Source organism: Tachyglossus aculeatus, chromosome 18 (assembly GCF_015852505.1).
Source record: "Tachyglossus aculeatus isolate mTacAcu1 chromosome 18, mTacAcu1.pri, whole genome shotgun sequence".
Lineage (NCBI taxonomy): Eukaryota > Metazoa > Chordata > Mammalia > Monotremata > Tachyglossidae > Tachyglossus > Tachyglossus aculeatus.
This window is the reverse complement of record NC_052083.1, coordinates 8653493-8671180: the sequence shown is the minus strand read 5'-3', so window position 1 is coordinate 8671180 and position 17688 is coordinate 8653493. Positions and strand designations below refer to the sequence as shown.

At 51.9% G+C, this 17688-nt stretch overlaps 1 protein-coding gene across 1 annotated transcript in view; it reads right to left on the bottom strand.

Moving 5' to 3' along the window:
* RECQL4 (RecQ like helicase 4) overlaps positions 1 to 16426 on the bottom strand; it is a 43233-nt gene extending 26807 nt beyond the window's left edge. The window contains exons 1-11 of the mRNA XM_038759986.1: positions 16211 to 16426; positions 11840 to 11873; positions 10083 to 10189; positions 9059 to 9199; positions 7286 to 8061; positions 6584 to 6683; positions 6330 to 6462; positions 4290 to 4406; positions 2750 to 2881; positions 2435 to 2527; positions 1587 to 1723 (exon numbers count right to left, since the gene is read on the bottom strand). Coding sequence (XP_038615914.1) covers positions 1587 to 1723; positions 2435 to 2527; positions 2750 to 2881; positions 4290 to 4406; positions 6330 to 6462; positions 6584 to 6683; positions 7286 to 8061; positions 9059 to 9199; positions 10083 to 10189; positions 11840 to 11873; positions 16211 to 16294 — 1854 coding nt within the window. The 5' untranslated portion in view covers positions 16295 to 16426. The remainder of the gene's footprint in view (positions 1 to 1586; positions 1724 to 2434; positions 2528 to 2749; positions 2882 to 4289; positions 4407 to 6329; positions 6463 to 6583; positions 6684 to 7285; positions 8062 to 9058; positions 9200 to 10082; positions 10190 to 11839; positions 11874 to 16210) is intronic.
* Positions 16427 to 17688: the final 1262 nt, after the last annotated feature.

The window sequence follows — 17688 nt, the reverse complement described above, 5'->3', positions numbered from 1 at the left end:
CTGCCATCACCTCATCCCACTTTCCTAATAATAATGGCATTTATTCATTCATTCAGTCGTATTTATTAAGCGCTTACTATGTGCAGAGCACTGTTCTAAGCGCTGGGGAGGTTACAAGGTAATCAGGTTGTCCCACGTGGGGCTCACGGTCTTCATCCCCATTTTCCAGATGAGGTCACTGAGGCCCAGAGAAGTGAAGTGACTTGCCCAAAGTCACACAGCTGACAAGTGGCAGAGCCGGGATTTGAACCCATGACCTCTGACTCCAAAGCCCGGGCTCTTTTCCATTGAGCCACGCTGCTTCTCTAGTAGTCAGATCCCCGCGTGGGGAGTTCTAGGATCCCACAGAGAGAAGCAGCGTGGCTCAGTGGAAAGAGCCCGGGCTTGGGAGTCAGAGGTCACGGGTTCAAATCCCGGCTCCGCCACTTGTCGGCTGGGTGACTCTGGGCAAGTCACTTCACTTCTCTGGGCCTCAGTAAAATGGGGATGAGGACTGTGGGCCCCATGTGGGGCAGCCTGATCACCTTGTATCCTCCCCAGTGCTTAGAACAGTGCTTGGCACGTAGTAAGCGCTTAACAAATGCCATCATTATTACACAGAGCAGCTATGCCTTTGGGCAAGTCACTTCTCTGGGCCTCAGTAAAATGGGGATGAGGACTGTGGGCCCCATGTGGGGCAGCCTGATCACCTTGTATCCTCCCCAGCGCTTAGAACAGTGCTTGGCACGTAGTAAGCGCTTAACAAATGCCATCATTATTATACAGAGCAGCTATGTCTTTGGGCAAGTCACTTCACTTCTCTGGGCCTCCGTAAAATGGGGATGAGGACTGTGGGCCCCGTGTGGGGCAGTCTGATCACCTTGTATCCTCCCCAGCGCTTAGAACAGTGCCTGGCATGTAGTAAGCGCTTAACAAATGCCATTATTATTATAAAAGAGCAGCTACGTATCCTCTTTTAGCTCTCTGGGGCCAGGGGTACTAACTGGGGAGAAACAGAGTTGAACGCAAAGTCCTTAGAGGTGAGGCCCTTTAACCCCACCGGAAATCTGGACAAGGGAATGGACGTTGTCGGGGGATTTGGGGATCCAGACAAAGCTGAAAATTCATTCGTTCATTCAATCGTATTTACTGAGCGCTTACTGTGTGCAGAGCACTGCGCAAGAGGTCCAGGGAGATACTTGAAAAATTGGTGGTGGCGGGGGGGCGGGGAAGGTGATGAAGAGTTGATGAAGGTGAGTTGAACGCAAAGTCCTTAGAGGTGAGGCCCTTTAACCCCACTGGAAATCTGGACAAGGGAATGGACATTGTCGGGGGAGGATTTGGGGATCCAGGCAAAGCTGAAAATCAATCAGTCGTATTTATTGAGCGCTTACTTTGTGCAGAGCACTGTACCAAGCGCTTGGGAAGTACAAGTTGGCAACATATAGAGACAGTCCCTACCCAACAGTGGGCTCACAGTCGCAAGAGGCCCAGGGAGATACTTGAAAAATCGGTGGTGGGGGGCGAAGGTGATGAAGGCGCAGGGTCAGGGGAGTGACGTTCCTCACCCCCCGGGACAGGGGCTGAGGGAGCGTCCGAGGCCTCACCTGGTCGTCCATGAGTGAGACGAGCGGAGACACAACCAGAGTGACACAGGGGCTGCGCCGGGCATACAGCAGGGCCGGCAGCTGGTAGCACAGGGACTTCCCCGTGCCCGTGGGCAGCACCACCAGCGTGGAGAGGCCTGAACCAAACAGACCCGGGTGAGTGAGCGACCGACCCAGGGCACCTTGGGTCGGGGGCAGCGCTGCCCACAGGTCCACCTCAGTCGACATTCCCAATCCCGGTTCTCCCCCCTTTCTTCCCTGATGCTTGTCCAGGGGCTGGGCTTCTGCAGAGGGCACAGAATATGCCAGCTGGGTGCCTTCCTCAAAGGGCACCCCAAGCTTTCCACCAACCTCCCACACTCCGCCCTAACCCCCCCCGATTTCCAAGCGGAGGGAGGATCCCAAGATTTGAGAAGAGGCCCGGTCTAGTGGATAGAGCACAGGCCCGGGAGCGAGCAGGACCTCGGTTCTAATCCCGGCTCCGCCACCGGTCTGCTGCGTGACCTTGGGGAAGTCACTTCCCCCTCTCAGGTACCTCATCCGCAAAATGGTGATAAGGCTGTGGGCCCTATGTGGGATAGGGACTGAGTCCAACCTATCTGGTATCTGTTCCGGAGCTCAGAACGGCGCCCGGCACACAGCAAGGGCTTCACAAATACCATTAGAACAAATAAATACACAAAAAACAACAAAAAGGGGGTGGGGAGTGGTCAGGAAAGCTGGGTGGGTGCTGCCCAGAGGGATCAGAATCACCAAAGACCCTCCCTCGGCCCCCCAAATCACAACCTCTCGGTTTTAGGGACAGCGCGTGCGGCTACTGGGTGGGTTGAGGGGAAAACAGGACTCACCAGAGAGGACGCGCATGATGGCGGCCTCTTGTCCGGGACGGAAGTTTCGGTGGCCGAGCTGCGACAGGGCTTCGAACACCTCGGCCGGGGTTTCTGCCGGACACGAGCGGTCAACGCCTCGGCGGGGAGGGATCGGTTTCCCCTCGCAAAGGGACACGGTCTCCAGGATGGGGGCGGCGCTCGGGGTTACGGGCTGCCCCGGGAAGAGCCATTTTATAGGCCGCTGTTTGCAGCGCCGTGGCTTTGCTCCACAAAATCAAAGGGGAAAGGGGAGAGGACAGACGCCACCTCAAGAGTCGCGGGATGGGTGCTCACCTTTCACCTGCCCGGAGGGACCCAGGCCATAGAGCGGCTTCATGGCCGGGGGTGGGGTGGGAGCGACGTAAGGCGGGCGATCTGTGGGCACCAGCAGTTCCGACCCCGTCAGCCCGGTCCCCTCGTCACCCGCTAGAATAATAATAATAATAATAATAATGATAACGGCATTTATTAAGCGCTTACTATGTGCGAAGGAAGGTGAGCAGGACACCCGGTTGTACCCCCACGGGCCCCAAATCTCTGTCGCCAAGCGGGGCAGGGCGGGGGGGAAGAGTGAGGGAGGTCAGATGGTGCCAACTTGTACTTCCCAAGCGCTTAGTAGAGTGCTCTGCACACAGTAAGCGCTCAATAAATCCGACTGATGATGAAGATGGGAAGGGAGGGAAGGGGGGATCCTGTGACAGACCAGTCACCCCAGCCCGGACTTTAACGTCTGGAACGTGAAGTCAGGGAGACCAGGAAGCGGAGTCGCGGACGAGGCTCGGGGGAAATAATAATAATGATAATGATGGTATTTAGGCGCTTACTGTGTGCAAAGCACTGTTCTAAGCGCCGGGGAGGTTACAAGGTGATCAGGTTGTCCCATGGGGGGCTCACAGTCTTCATCCTCATTTTACAGATGAGGGAACTGAGGCCCAGAAAAGTGAAGTGACTTGCCCGAAGTCACCCAGCTGACAAGTGGCGGAGCCGGGATTTGAACCCATGACCTCTGACTCCAAAGCCTGACTCTTTCCACTGAGCCACACTGCTTCTCTTGTCAGCTGTGTGACTTTGGGCAAGTCACTGAACTTCTCTGGGCCTCAGTTCCCTCATCTGGAAAATGGGGACTAAGACTGTGAGCCCCATGTGGGACAACCTGATCACCTTGTATCCCCCCACCAGCGCTTAGAACAGCGCTTCACACATAGTAAGCGCTTAACAAATGCCATTATTATTATTATTATTATTATTATTATTATTATTATTGTAGACGGGCTTGGGAGTCGGAAGGACCTGGGTTCTAATCCCAGCTCCGCCACTCGTCTGCTGTGTGACCTTGGGCAAGTCACTTCATGCCTCTTGGCCTCAGTTACCTCATCTGCACCACGGGGATGAAGACTACGAGCCCCATATAATAATAATAATAATAATAATGGCATTTATTAAGCACTTACTATGTGCAAAGCACTGTTCTAAGCGCTGGGGAGGTTACAAGGTGATCAGGTCGTCCCACGGTCTTAATCCCCATTTTCCAGATGAGGGAACTGAGGCCCAGAGAAGTGAAGTGACTCGCCCAAAGTCACCCAGCTGACAATTGGCGGAGCCGGGATTTGAACCCATGACCTCTGACTCCAAAACCCGGGCTCTTTCCACTGAGCCACGCTGCTTCTCCCATATGGGACGGGGACTGTGTCCAGCCTGATTAGCATCTACCCCAGCGCTTAGGCACATAGCGAGCACTTAAATTCATTCAATCATATTTATAGAGCGCTTACTGTGTGCAGAGACTGTACTAAGCGCTTGAATGCCATAAAAAAGAAAAAAAAGACATACTCACCAGGGATCTTGCGATATGCCGTGCTGGTCCTCTGGGCCACCTCCTCCAGGGTGGGCAACGGGGGCTCTTCCTGGGCAAGACAACCCTCCTGCTCAGGCAGCTGGTGCGAGGGGGGTCCTGCAGGAAAGCACCCTGCTATCACAGACAGGCAAAATTTCCCCACACAACTCCACGCTCGACCGTCAGCTTGTTGAGGGCAGGGACTCGGTCATACAGTACTCTTCCAAGAGCTTAGCACAGCGCTCCGCACCCGGGAAACGCTCGATCACAACTGAAAATGCTTAGCAGAGTGCGCAGCGCACAGGAGGCACTCAACAAAACACGACTGACGGCGCTAAGTACAGTGCATCACCCACGGTAAGCGCTCGATAAATCTGATGGAGAAGCGGCGTGGCTCAGTGGAAAGAGCCCGGGCTTTGGAGTCAGAGGCCGTGGGTTCAAATTCCGGCTCCGCCAACCATCAGCTGGGTGGCTTTGGGCAAGTCCCTTCACTTCTCTGGGCCTCAGTTCCCTCATCTGGAAAATGGGGATGAAGACTGTGGGCCCCACGTGGGACAACCTGATCACCTTGTATCCCCCTCAGCGCTTAGAACAGTGCTTTGCACATAGTAAGCGCTTAACAAATGCCATTATTATTATGATTGACAGCGCTCAGCAGGGCACTGCACTGTAAGTGCTCAACAAATACCACCGAATGCACTTAGTACAGTGCACTGCATATAGTAAGCGCTCAATAAATGCAATTGATTGATTGAAGGCACACAGCAAGCGCTCAATAAATACGATCAGTTGACCGACGGATGCCAGGACCCCCACTTTCTGAGATGGAGATGCAGGAGGTACCAGACCCACAAGGACCTTTTCCATGAGGTACAGATCCGTCAATTTATTTATATTAATGTCTGTCTCCCCGTCTAGGCTGTAAACTCATTGTGGGGAGGAAATCAATCAATCAATCAATCGTATTTACTGAGCGCTTACTGTGTGCAGAGCACTGTACTAAGCGCTTGGGAAATACAAGTTGGCAACATATAGAGACAGTCCCTACCCAACAGTGGGCTCACAGTCTTTTATAAAAGGGGGAGACAGAGAACAAAACCAAACATACTAACAAAATAAAATAAATAGAATAGATATGTACAAGTAAACTAAAATGTATCTGGTTATTGTCAGCCCCTCCCAAGCGCTCAGTACAGTGCTTTGCACACAGTAATAATAATAATGATGGCATTTTTGCACACAGTTATAATAATAATAATAATGACGGCATTTATTAAGCGCTTACTATGTGCAAAGCACTGTTCTAAGCACCAGGGAGGTTACAAGGAGATCAGGTTGTCCCACGGGGCGGGGGGCTCACAGTCTTCATCTCCATTTTCCAGATGAGGGACATGAGGCCCAGAGAAGTGGAGTGACTTGCCCAAAGTCCCCCAGCTGACAGTTGGCGGAGCTGGGATTCAAACCCATGACCTCTGACTCCAAAGCCCAGGCTCTTTCCACCGAGCCACGCTGCTTTTCCTATTCACATCCACTCTTCCCCATCAATCAATCAATCAATCGGATTTATTGAGTGCTTACTGTGTGCAGAGCACTGTACTAATCAATCGCATTTATTGAGCGCTTACTTTGTGCAGAGCACTGCACTAAGCGCTTGGGAAGTCCAAGTTGGCAACATATAGAGACAGTCCCTACCCAACAGTGGGCTCACAGTCTAGAAGGGGGAGACACACAACAAAACCAAACATCTTAACAAAATAAATAGAATGGATATGTACAAGTAAAATAAATAGAGGAATAAATATGTACAAACATATATACATCCTCCATAGCTTCTCGATTTTCACCACACAACTCCAGTAAGCGCTCAATAAATCCGACCGAATGAACGCGGGGTCCCGCCGTGGCCCGGTGGCCTTCCGGGAAGCCCCCCACGAGCCCCAATCCGGATTCCAGCCGCGTCAAGCCAGAGGCGCGTCGGGATGCCTGTCTCTTTCCCTGGGGAGGTTTCGAACCCGGGCCCTCCCCGCCTCGAGGCGTCACCTCTCCGCCGGCACCGAGCGGCCCAGTGTCCCCGTTCCCCACAGCGGAAGCAGGCGTCGTCGTTTCCGCGGCCGCTGGGCGAGCCTCCTCCCCCGAACTGCTGGCCTTTCTTCTGCCACTTCTGCTTCCACACCTGAGGAGGAGAAGGGGTGGGAAGGTGCGCACAACTCAGGAGGGAAGCCGGGGCGGGTCTCGGCCCACCGGCCCCGGGCGGCAACCGAGGCAGCCGTCCCAGTCCGGGGCCGGTCGCTTACCTGCTTGCGGAGGAGGTTGCCCCTCAGTGCGTTGCCCTTCACGTAACGCTTCTTCTTCATGTTGAGCCGGACGAAATTACCGCTCGCCTTGGGGGCTGCCCTGGAAGAGACCCACCCATCATCATCATCAATCGTATTTATTGAGCGCTTACTGTGTGCAGAGCACTGTACTAAGCGCTTGGGAAGTACAAATTGGCGACATATAGGGACAGTCCCTACCCAACAGTGGGCTCCCAGTCTAAAAGGGGGAGACAAAACCAAACATACTAACAAAATAAAATAAATAGAATAGCTATGTACAAGTAAAATAACAGGGGAGGGGTTGCGAGCTCAGGGGCCGCCGGTTCCTCTGCCGAGGACGTAGCGAGGCCCAGTGGACAGCAGGACCTGTCCCTAAACTTCTCTGTGCCCCGGTTACCTCATCTGTGAAATGGGGATGAAGACTGGGAGCCCCGTGGGGGACAGGGACTCTGTCCAACCTGATGATCTTGTTTCCACCCCAGGGCTTACCACACAGTGACAGCTTAAACATCTACCATTAACAACAACAACAAAAAATGAGGGTCTGTGGTCGAAGCTTCTTCTGTTTTGAAAGCCAGGAGCTCGTGGGGACTGTGGTCTTACCTAGGTGGCTTGACAAAGTCTCACCCTGAGATCGAGAGACCCCCCCCCAAGACCCCCCGCCCCTCCACGGGGAAGTACCTGGGGGTGCCAACCCTGGCGAGGGGCCGGGGGGCATTCTCCCCCGCAACCTCTCCCAGGAGGTCTTCCTCCGCCTCCGGGGCTGCCATCTGGACGGGCTTCTTGCCGCGCCGCCCGCTGCGGTCGGAGGCTCGCCGGTCCCGGCTCCCCGGACTCTTCCTGTGTCGCTTTGGAGCTGCGGCCTCCTCTTCCTCTCCACTCTCTCTCTGTCTCTTCTTGGCCGCGGGAGGCCTTGGCCTACACCTGCCTTGGAGCACGGAAGACGCTTCTCCTTCCCCGGGGCCGGTACACGGTGGCACCGTCTCCGCCTCGCTAGCGATGGGACCGGCTCCCGGGGCCTCGGGGGCAGGTCGGGGCGGCTTTTCAGCCAAATCGCGGGACCCGGGGGTCTCCCCGCCTGGCGGGGAAGGGCCCTCAGGCCTAGTTCGGGGGCTTGGGGGGGCCTCTCTCCCCAGCCTCCTCTCCCCGGTCCCGTTCTGACACCGCTCCAGCCAGCCGGGATCGAGAGAACTCAACCGGCGGTTTAGGGAACGCCGCAGCTGCCGGAGCCGGCCGGGCCGGGGGTTCGGTCCGACCTCGCCGGGAGGCCCGGCCTCGGTCCGCCCGAGAGGGGAGGGTGGCCGGAGGCTGATGGCATCTTCTTCAGTGGGGCCGGCCGCTCTTTCTACCGGGGCCGGAGGCGTCACCGGGCCCAATCCGTGGACGGAAAACGCCCTCGGCTGCTCCTGCGCCCGCCCGCGTGGAAGCCGAGGAGTCCGGGTGGAGAGGGATCCTTCCTGGGGACAGGGGCAGCGGGGAGGACAAGTTGAGGTGGCAATCCCATCTCCTTAGCCAGAGAAAGGAGTCCTTCTTAACCGTCGCCCTCTCAACGGGTGGGATTTGAAACCTCCGGCGGAATTCCCGGTAGGCTAGCCCCGATAGCTCGCTCTCCGAAGACAAGGGGAGGGAGGTCTGTAAAGTTGTTTGTTTCAGCTCACTGTGGTCAACGGGTTGAAGAGGGAGGAGGAGGAGGAACTGGCTTCAGGTGGCACCCACCTGTACAGCCCGGGCCTGGGCTGTTCATATCTATTTGTTCTATCTACTTGTTCATACCTATTTTATTTATTTTATTTTGTTAGTATGTTTGGTTTTGTTCTCTGTCTCCCCCTTTTAGACTGTGAGCCCACTGTTGGGTAGGGACTGTCTCTATAAGTTGCCAATTTGTACTTCCCAAGCGCTTAGTACAGTGCTCTGCACATAGTAAGCGCTCAATAAATACGATTGATGACGATGATGATGATGGGAGCCAGGAGACCTGGGTTCTAATCCTGGTGCTGCCCCTTGCCTTTTGGGTGACTTTGGCCAAGCCACGTAACTTCTCCGTCCTGTAGTTTTTAATAAATGGGGAGGAAATACCTGATCTCCTTAGACTGAGGACCTCACGAGGGACAAACCAGCTTGGTTATCTTGTACCTAGTACAGTGCTGGGCACATACTAGAGACTTAACAGATGCCACCATTATTATCATCATCATTATTGCTGTTGTTATCACTCCCTTACGGGGTGATCAGAGAGGCTGTTCAGCTTCACGAAATCGAGTGTGCGTGTGTGGAGTGGGGAGGGCTTTGACTTCCAGCATAACTGTGGGAGGGACCAAGTCATTCCCACTTGGTTTTGACCCCAAAGCAAGTGGGCCAGAGGGAATTCTCTACCGGAATTCTGTGCCTCCCGGCCAGGCAGCCCGCAGGCCGATCAAACCACAGGAATCGCCCACCAGGCCCTAGGGGACTCACCTGGATAACTGCTTTCAGGTTGGCTTTGAGTTTCCTTCCAAAATAGTGGGCAGAGCCCTGGGGGGCGGCCCGGGGGGCGGGCTGAGGGATTCCAACCGCATTCCGGTTCAGGTGGGCACCCCAGCAGCCTGGCTCCGACGCCTGGAAAGCGGAAACAAAGGAAGATGGGGGAAACGAGGACGGCACGGGGTTTGGCGGAGGAAAAGCCAGAGGGGCAGGGGCCGTTCGAGGTGAATGCGACTGCGGGGAAAGCCCCTCGCCCCGAGGGGAGCAAAGAAAGACAGAGGTTGATGAGGGATTTCTAAATGTAGGTGCCAGCTTGCGAGGAGACACCTCTAAACCTCCTTGAAGAGCCCGATGGCTCGGCGGAGGGAGATCAGAGCAGTTTTTCTCCTTTTCTGAGGGCACGGCCAAATGGTCAGCTTAAAAACTCATCCCCATCCTCCCCGGGGGTGCCAGCATTGCAGTTCGCATGCCGGGTGGGCAGACTGGGAATGCGGTTCCAAGGGAATGTTGTTCTCTGGATAATGTAGCTTTTTCTTTCCCTTCCCTGCCATTCCTTTGCCAACTTTCCACCAGTCCTGTTTAGCAGAAGCAGACTGGAGATCCCGGTCATTTGAAATAAGGAAGCAGGCAATTAAATAAGAGAACGGATATACGCCCGACGGCTAACGGAGCTCGTAGGTTGACATACGGTTGAAGGGATGGGCTCTACCAAACGATCGTATTTATTGAGTGCTACGAGGAGCTTGGGAAAGGACACCACCACAGAGACGCCGTCGTCGCCCGTCCTTCCCAAAGAGGCTGCCCTACCCCCAGCTCAGGGCAGAGTTACCGGAGCCTCGATTTGCCGGGGTAACAGAGGCTGGGATGGAGGATGAAGGGATTGACTGGATGAGGGACCACAAAGAGGCAATAGATTTGGTAGAAGAAAGGGATTTGCTGAGGTGAAATGCCAAACGCTGACAGAGAAACCGTAGCCCCCCCCCGAAATGAGCACCCCAGGTGTCCTCTTCTTTATCACCTTGTTTTCCTGCTCCAAAGCGGGGCTCGGTTGTTCGGGGTCGCCGGCCTCAGCGAGGGCTGTTGGCTTCGGAGTTCGCTTTAGCAGTCGGTATTCCCGATAAAGCTCTGGAGGGGATGAGGGGAATCGGAGCCACGTTAGAGCAGGAAAGAGAAGTCTCCTGCAGGCTCTTTCCCCTCTTCTGGGCTGTGGCTTTACCCCATCAGCTCTGAAAATATCCCAGAGGTGTAGCCCGTAAAGACTACAAGTCCCAGCCTGCCTCCTTCTGTGCTTTGTTGCCTACGCTGCGATCAATCCCCCTTAGGGAACAAATTACCACCTCAGCCCCATTAGAAATTATAATCTTCCTCCCTTCAAAGCCCTATTGAGCGCTCACCTCCCCCAGGAGGCCTTCCCAGACTGAGCCCCCTTTTTCCTCTCCTCCTCCCCATCCCCCTGGCCCTACCTCCTTCTGCTCCCCACAACACCTGGATATATGTTTGTGCAGATTGATTACTCTATTTTACTCGTACCTATTTACTATTCTATTTATTTTGTTAATGACGTGCACTGAGCTTTACACCTATTTATTCTGATGACTTGACACCCGTCAACATGTTTTGTTTTGTTGTCTGTCCCCCCCTTCTAGACCGTGAGCCCGCTGTTGGGTAGGGGCCGTCTCTAGATGTTGCCAACTTGGACTTCCCAGGCGCTTAGTGCAGTGCTCTGCACACAGTAAGCGCTCAAGTACAGTGCTCTGCACACAGTAAGCGCTCAATAAATATGATTGAATGAATGAATGAATGAATCCCCCCCACCTTACCTCCTTCCCCTCCCCACAACACCTGTATATATGTATATATGTTTGTACGGACTTATTACTCTATATATTTACTTTATTTTATTTGTACATATTTATTCTATTTATTTTATTTTGTTAATATGTTTGGTTTTGTTGTCTGTCTCCCCCTTCTAGACCGTAAGCCCGCTGTTGGGTAGGGACCGTCTCTAGATGTTGCCGACTTGGACTTCCCAGGCACTTAGTGCAGTGCTCTGCACACAGTGAGCAATCAATAAATACGATTGAATGAATGAATGAATGAATAAATACGACTGAATGAATGAGTGAATTCATTAATGATAGGAGTTGCGGAATTTGTTCCGCACTTACACTACGCTAAGCGCTAAGGTATTTACAAGATAATCAGGTCCCGCGTGGGGCTCACGGTCTAAACAGGAGGGAGAACGGGTATTGAATCCCCATTTTGCAGGTGAGGGCGCGGGGGTAGAGAGAATCAATCAATCGTATTTATTGAGCGCTTACTGTGTGCAGAGCACTGTACTAAGCGCTTGGGAAGTCCAAGTTGGCAACATATAGAGACAGTCCCTACCCAACAGTGGGCTCACAGTCTAAATGGGGGAGACAGAGAACAAAATCAAACATACGAACAAAATAAAATAAATAGAATAGACATGTACAAGTAAAATAGAGTAATAAATATGTACAAACATATATACATATATACAGGTGCTGTGGGGAAGGGAAGGAGGTAAGATGGGGGGGGGATGGAGAGGGGGACGAGGGGGAGAGGAAGGAAGGGGCTCAGTCTGGGAAGGCCAGAAGTGACTGGTCCAAAGTCACACAAGCAGGAACACGGTGGGGTCGAGATTGGAACCCAGGTTCTCTGACCCCCCGTGCCCGTGCCCTTTCCACGGGGCCACACTGCTTCCAAAGAGACCCACTGCCCATGGGGCAAACCCCGGTAGTTGGCACTGACCCTTCGTCTCGTCCGGGGCTGCCTCCACGTCAACCTACAATCAAAACAGATGGAGATCAGCACAGCATCACCTTCGTGTCCGGGCCTGGTTTCCCAGGAACGCGGGGGGGACACCTGCCTCTGGACGAGCCGGGGGGTGGGGGGTCCCATCCTTGCTAAAAGCAGGGCAATTCAGGGATACCTAGGGCTTGGGTCCTATAATAATAATAATGATGGCATTGGTTAAGCGCTTACTCTGTGCAAAGCACTGCTCTAAGCGCTGGGGAGGTTACAAGGTGATCAGGTTGTCCCACGGGGGGCTCACAGTTTTAATCCTCATTTTACAGATGAGGGAACTGAGGCCCGGAGAAGTGAAGTGACTCGCCCAAAGTCACCCGGCTGACAGTTGGTGGAGCTGGGATTTGAACCCATGACCTCTGACCCCAAAGCCCGGGCTCTTTCCACTGAGCCACGCTGCTTCCACTGGCTTCTTCATGAATCCCAAACAGAGTTTGTACGTATTTATTACTCATTCAATCGTATTTATTGAGCGCTTACTGTGTGCACAGCACTGTACTAAGCGCTTGGAAAGTACAAGTTGGCAACATACAGAGACGGTCCCTACCCAACAGTGGGCTCACAGTCTAGAAGAATTAGAACCCACGGCCTGGCCTGGGTTATTACTCTATTTATTTATTTTATTTGTACATATTTATTCTATTTATTTTATTTTGTTAATATGTTTTGTCTTGTTGTCTGTCTCCCCTTTCTAGACTGTGAGCCCACTGTTGGGTAGGGACTGTCTCTATATGTTCATTCATTCATTCAACTGTATTTATTGAGCACTTACTGTGTGCAGAGCACTGTACTAAGCGCTTGGGAAGTACAAGTTGCCAACATATAGAGACGGTCCCTACCCAACGCTTACTGTGTGCAGAGCACTGTACTAAGCGCTTGGGAAGTCCAAGTTGGCAACATATAGAGACGGTCCCGACCCAACAGCGGGCTCACAGTCTAGAAGAGTTAGAACCCAAGGCCTGGCCTGGGTTATTACTCTATTTATTTATTTTATTTGTACATATCTACTCTATTTACTTTATTTTGTTAATATGTTTTATCTTGTTGTCTGTCTCCCCCTTCTAGACTGTGAGCCCACTGTTGGGTAGGGACCGTCTCTAGGTGTTCATTCATTCATTCATTCATTCAATCATATTTTTTCATTCATTCATTCAATCGTATTTATTGAGTGCTGTGCTGTACTAAGCTGTACTAATTAATATTCAGTCATTCATTCAATCGTATTTATTGAGCGCTTACTGTGTGCAGAGCTCTGTACTAAGCGCTTGGGAAGTCCAAGTCGGCAACCTATAGAGACGGTCCCTACCTGACAGCGGGCTCACAGTCTGTGTGGCCGACTTGGACTTCCCAAGCGCTTAGTCCAGTGCTCCGCACCCAGTAAGCGCTCAATAAATACAATTGAATGAATGACTGAATATTAATTGAGCACCCAGAGCCAGCCTGTGTGGGGAAAGGAGCCCGAAGAGGCCCACCCAACCAAGAGGTTAAGGTCTGATCTCCATCCAGATCAATCAATCAATCAATCGTATTTATTGAGCGCTTACTGTGTGCAGAGCACTGGACTAAGCACTTGGGAAGTCCAAGTTGGCAACATATAGAGACGGTCCCTACCCAACAGTGGGCTCGCAGTCTAAAAAGTGGGCTCACAGTCTACACCTGCCCCCGGACAATGGGCAGGATTCCCTTAGTCCCGGGCGGTTTCCTGCTTCCGCTCGTCCTTCCCTCTCGCCTCGCAGTCCGGAAGGGTCCTCTTCCTGAGGCCAAGTGGAAGAAAACTTGACTCCCACTGAGCAAAAATGGCATCTCCTTGGGCTGCTTTGAAATCCAACCCCCCTGCCCCTTTTCCTGCCAGGTCCCTACGGTGCATCAGGAAGTGCCTGGAAATCCGTGGCCAGTTTCTCAATCAATCAATCAATCGTATTTATTGAGCACTTACTGTGTGCAGAGCACTGGACTAAGCGCTTGGGAAGTCCAAGCTGGCAACATAGAGAGACGGTCCCTACCCAACAGTGGGCTCACAGTCACAGTTTCTCGGCGTGTAGTTAGCGTGACTTAGCGGAAAGAGCCCGGACTGGGGAGTTGGGGGTTGTGGGTTCTAATCCCGGCTCCGCCGCTTGTCGGCCGTGTGACTTTGGGCAGGTCACTTAACTTCTCTGGGCCTCAGTTCCCTCATCTGGAAAATGGGGATGAAGATTCAAGGCCCTACTGAGAGCTCACCTCCTCCAGGAAGCCTTCCCAGACTGGGCCCCCTACTTCCTCTTCCCCTCGTCCCCCTCTCCATCCCCACCACCTTACCTCCTTCCCTTCCCCACAGCACCTGTATATATGTATATGTTTGTACATATTTATTACTCTATTTATTTTACTTGTACATATCTATTCTATTTATTTTATTTTGTTAATATGGTTGGTTTTGTTCTCTGTGTCCCCCTTCTGGACTGTGAGCCCACTGTTGGGTAGGGACTGTCTCTATATAATAATAATAATAATAATAATGTTGGTATTTGTTAGGCGCTTACTATGTGTAAAGCACTGTTCTAAGCACTGGGGGAACACAAGGATATGAAGTTGTCCCATGTGGGGCTTACAGTCTTAATCCCCATTTTACAGATGAGGGAACTGAGGCACAGAAGTGAAGTGACTTGCCCAAGGTCACATAGCAGATATGTGGGGGAGGCAGAGAACAAAACCATAGAACAAAACCAAACATACTAACAAAATAAAATAAATAGATATGAATAGACTGGGAGCCCAGTGTTGGGTAGGGATTGTCTCTGTTGCCGGATTGTACTTTCCAAGCGCTTAGTACAGTGCTCTGCACACAGTAATAGCTCAATAAAGACTGCAAAAATGAAAAATAATAATGACGGTACTTGTTAAGCACTTATTATGTGCGAAGCACTATTCTAAGCGCTTGGGGGGGATACACGGTGATTAGGTTATCCCACATGGGGCTCACAGTCTTCATCCCCATTTTACAGATGAGGTCACTGAGGCCCAGAGAATAATAATAATAATAATGTTGGTATTTGTTAAGTGCTTATTATGTGCCAAGCACTGTTCTAAGCACTGGGGTAGACACAAGGTAATCAGGTTGCCCCATGTGGGGCTCACAGTCTTCATTCCCATTTTACAGATGAGGGAATTGAGGCCCAGAGAAGTGAAGTAACCTGCCCAAGGTCACACAGCTGACGAGTGGCGGAGCCGGGATTAGAACCCATAATAATAATAATAATGATGGCATTTATTAAGCGCTTACTATGTGCAAAGCACTGTTCTAAGCGCTGGGGTAGATATAAGGTAATCAAGTTGTCCCACGTGGGGCTCACAGACCCAGTCCAGACTTAATCCACGCAGAGAAGCAGCGTGGCTCAGTGGAAAGAGCCCGGGCTTTGGAGTCAGAGGTCATGGGTTCGAGTCCCAGCCCCGCCACATGTCTGTTGTGTGACCTTGGGCAAGTCACTTAACTTCTCGGAGCCTCAGTTACCTCATTTGTAAAATGGGGATAATCAATCAATCGTATTTATTGAGCGCTTACTGTGTGCAGAGCACTGTACTAAGTGCTTGGGAAGTACAAGTTGGCAACATATAGGGACAATCCCTACCCAACAGTGGGCTCACAGTCTAGAAGATGATCGATCAATCAATCAATCATATTCATTAAGCGCTTACTGTGTGCAGAGCACTGTACTAAGCGCTTGGGAAGTACAAATTGGCAACATATAGAGACAGTCCCTACCCACCAGTGGCTCACAGTCTAGAAGATGATGACTGTAAGCCCCACGTGGGACAACCTGATCACCTTGTATCCCCCCTAGCACTTAGAACAGTGATAATGGCATTTATTAAGTGCTTACTATGTGAAAAGCACTGTTCTAAGCACTGGGGAGGTTACAAGGTGATCAGGTTGTCCCACGGGGGGCTCACGGTCTTAATCCCCATTTTACAGATGAGGTAACTGAGGCACAGAGAAGTGAAGTGACTTGCCCAAAGTCACACAGCTGGCAATTGGCGGGGCCGGGATTTGAACCCATGATCTCTGACTCCAAAGCCCGGGCTCTTTCCACTGAGCCAACAGTGCTTTGCACATAGTAAGCCAAAGTAACAAATGCCATCATCATCATTAATCCCCATTTTCCGGATGAGGTGACTGAGAAGTGAAGCGCCTTGCCCAAAGTCACCCGGCTGACAAGTGGCGGGGCCGGAATTTGAACCCATGACCTCTGACCCCCAAGCCCGGGCTCTTCCCACTGGGCCTCGCTGCTGCTTGCCCCAGGGTCGCACAGACTACCTGAGGAAGTTTCCATCCCGTACCTTGTTGGGTTTCCTTTTGTGCTCCCGCAGGAAGGCGACTTCCCAGGCCTTGAGCAGGGCCCTCACCTCCTGGCACCGCTCCATCGGGGGTGATGGGGCCGGAGAAGGACCGGTCCTCGAGGTCCTGGGTTCAAATCACAGCCTGAGGAGACGCCTGGCCCCGCCAATGGTGGGGTGGGTCGTCTCCAGGGCGCTTACTACAGTGCTGTGCACGCGGTAAGCGCTCAATAGACACACCGCGGGGTGATGGAGGGGATGGGGCCTCCCGGAGCGGAGGATGCTGGGCAAATCTCCCGCTCGGCCGGCCGGAAGGGAGGGCCGGAGGACGGAGTCTGCCCAGCGACCAATCAGAGAGCGAGGCTGGCCCAGCCGGGCTGGAACGGGCCAATGGCTCGCTGACACGTCACCACGGCGCGCGGCGGCCGCGCGGCTCGCCGGGACCCAACTGGATTCATTCATGCCGTCGGATTCATTTAGCGTTCACTCATTCATTCATTCACTCACTCGTTCATTCCTCACTCACTCACTCATTCATTCATTCATTCATTCATTCACTCGTTCGTTCACTTATTCATTCATTCGTTGGTCCGTTCACTCATTCATTCATTCCCTCGTTCGTTCGTTCACTCATTCATTCATTCACTCACTCGTTTGTTCGTTCGTTCACTCATTCATTCATTCGTTGGTTCGTTCACTCATTCATTCATTCACTCGTTCGTTCGTTCACTCATTCATTCATTCGTTGGTTCGTTCACTCATTCAGTCATTCACTCGTTTGTTCGTTCGTTCACTCATTCATTCGTTGGTTCGTTCACTCATTCATTCATTCATTCGTTGGTTCGTTCACTCATTCATTCATTCACTCGTTCGTTCACTCATTCATTCGTTGGTTCGTTCACCCATTCACTCACTCATTCATTCCTCACTCACTCACTTATTCATTCACTCACTCATTCATTCATTCACTCGTTCGTTCGTTTACTAATCCATTCATTCGTTGGTTCGTTCACTCATTCATTCATTCACTCACTCACTCATTCCTCAATCACTCATTCATTCGTTCACTCGTTCATTCATTCACTCGTTCGTTTGTTCGTTTACTCATCCATTCATTCGTTGGTTCGTTCACTCATTCATTCATTCACTCACTCATTCCTCTCACTCATTCATTCATTCATTCATTCGTTCGTTCCTTCACTCATTCATTCACTCGTTGGTTCGTTCACTCATTCATTCATTCACTCATTCGTTCGTTCGTTCATTCATTCATTCGTTGGTTCGTTCACTCATTCATTCATTAATTCACTCATTCATTCCTCACTCACTCACTCATTCACTCATTCATTCATTCACTCGTTCGTTAGGTCACTCATTCATTCATTCGTTGGTTCGTTCACTCATTCATTTATTCACTCGTTCGTTCATTCCTCACTCATTCATTCATTCAAATGTATTTATTGAGTGCTTCCTGTGTGCAG